The following is a 1,544-nucleotide window of genomic DNA, read 5'->3' as shown; positions in this document are numbered from 1 at the left end:
ATATATATATATATATATATATATATATATATACATATATATAAAACTCAGAACATTTACAAAGACAAAGGTCTGTTCTATGTTAGGTAAGTAATCAAGTTGACATAAATAATGGCATTATGCTATGTCCATAGCCAGTGGCCCAAAGGGAAGAAATAAAACACTAGCATCATATGTGGCCATCTTTGTTTCTTCAGCTTGATTGGCAAACACAATGACCCATGTCAGTAAGAGTTAGGTTAACTGACCTCTGGGACAAGTCCAAAGTGAGGCTTTATTTGCTAGGTACACAGTGCGGTGCCTTATCTGCACTCGCCAGAATCTTCTTGTGACCAAGATGAACGCAGAGATCCAGGCAGCTTCAGCGTGCTATAAAAGATTGTATCTAACACCTCTGTTTCAGGCATATAGCTCAAGCTTTATCTTTGCTGATAAACAAGAAGCAAATAAATTTTGTTTCTAATTTGTAATTAGGAGCCATTGATCAGCTTTACCTTCACTCTGCTTTGGTGGGAGAGGAAATTATGGAAAAAAAATTCATTACTCCATAGGCTGCATCAGGCATGCTGGTCCTGCGTCGCTTTAAAATAACAATGAATCCACTATACTTCACACAACGAGTTATCTCCCACAAATGACTCTTGCCTCAAGTTTTCCCATTCTCTCTGCCTCCCTGGGAGGACTAGATGTCATTGCCTGTGCAGCTGCACAACTTCAACAACATAGTGTGTTAAGAGCATAGTACAGTTGTGTAATCCAATTACACATATAGGATGGAAATATCCTATATTTCTCGCATTCAGAGGAGTCATGTTTGCCACATTCTCATAGAAATATGTCAGCCAGACCCAAATCTGTGGAAGGTGATGCCTACATCCCAGTATAGGCAGTAAAGCCATCTCCTGTGATGCTGTACTACTAAGTACTTAACTCTGAAGTGCCACTCACCAAGGGCATTTTGTTTTTATTTTAGGCCTCCCAGGAGAGCCTGGCTATGCCAAAGATGGGATACCAGGACCACCTGGCCCTCAAGGTGAAGCTGGGGTACCTGGTCTCATGGGCCCACAGGGACCTCCGGGAGCCAATGGACAGTGTGACCCTGCTCAATGCGCTTACTATGCAAGCCTGGCTGCCAGGCCTGCCAATGTCAAAGGGCCCTAGGATACAGGGAGTATCCCCAGACTTGTTTTTAAAACTTGAATTCATCCAGCCTGCCAAGAGCTCTCAGATGTCTTCAACTTTTTTTCTTTCACGGGAGGCCTTCTAAAGCCAACAAATGCTGCCGGTCGGTCAGATTATTTTTATGAATTATAATAATAATTATTATTATCTTTGATGTGACATGTGAATTTGATCTTGTTTCTCTAACACCAGGGCATATTAAAACATTAAAAATGTGGTTTTTTTTCTTTTGAAGAGCATGCAACATTGATGCGTTGTGTAGCAGTTTATGCAAAACCAATCTGATACCAATTTTTTTTTTCCTTTTTGTGGTTAATTCTTTCCAAAGCTTTAGGCTTGAAACGGAAATTAAATCCTGCACT

The 1,544-nt window shown here is 40.6% G+C and overlaps 1 protein-coding gene across 1 annotated transcript in view; it reads left to right on the top strand.

Moving 5' to 3' along the window:
- COL22A1 (collagen type XXII alpha 1 chain) overlaps nt 1-1,286 on the top strand; it is a 197,340-nt gene extending 196,054 nt beyond the window's left edge. Inside the window, exon 63 of the mRNA XM_042869694.1 lies at nt 974-1,286. Within this exon, the coding sequence (XP_042725628.1) occupies nt 974-1,161 (188 nt within the window). The 3' untranslated portion in view covers nt 1,162-1,286. The remainder of the gene's footprint in view (nt 1-973) is intronic.
- The last annotated feature ends 258 nt before the right edge of the window (nt 1,287-1,544 follow it).

This window comes from Lagopus leucura, unplaced genomic scaffold, assembly GCF_019238085.1.
Source record: "Lagopus leucura isolate 7727_CA_CO unplaced genomic scaffold, USGS_WTPT01 Super-Scaffold_100002, whole genome shotgun sequence".
Taxonomy (NCBI): domain Eukaryota; kingdom Metazoa; phylum Chordata; class Aves; order Galliformes; family Phasianidae; genus Lagopus; species Lagopus leucura.
The sequence above is the reverse complement of the archived record's forward strand: the minus strand, read 5'-3'. Positions and strand labels throughout refer to the sequence as shown.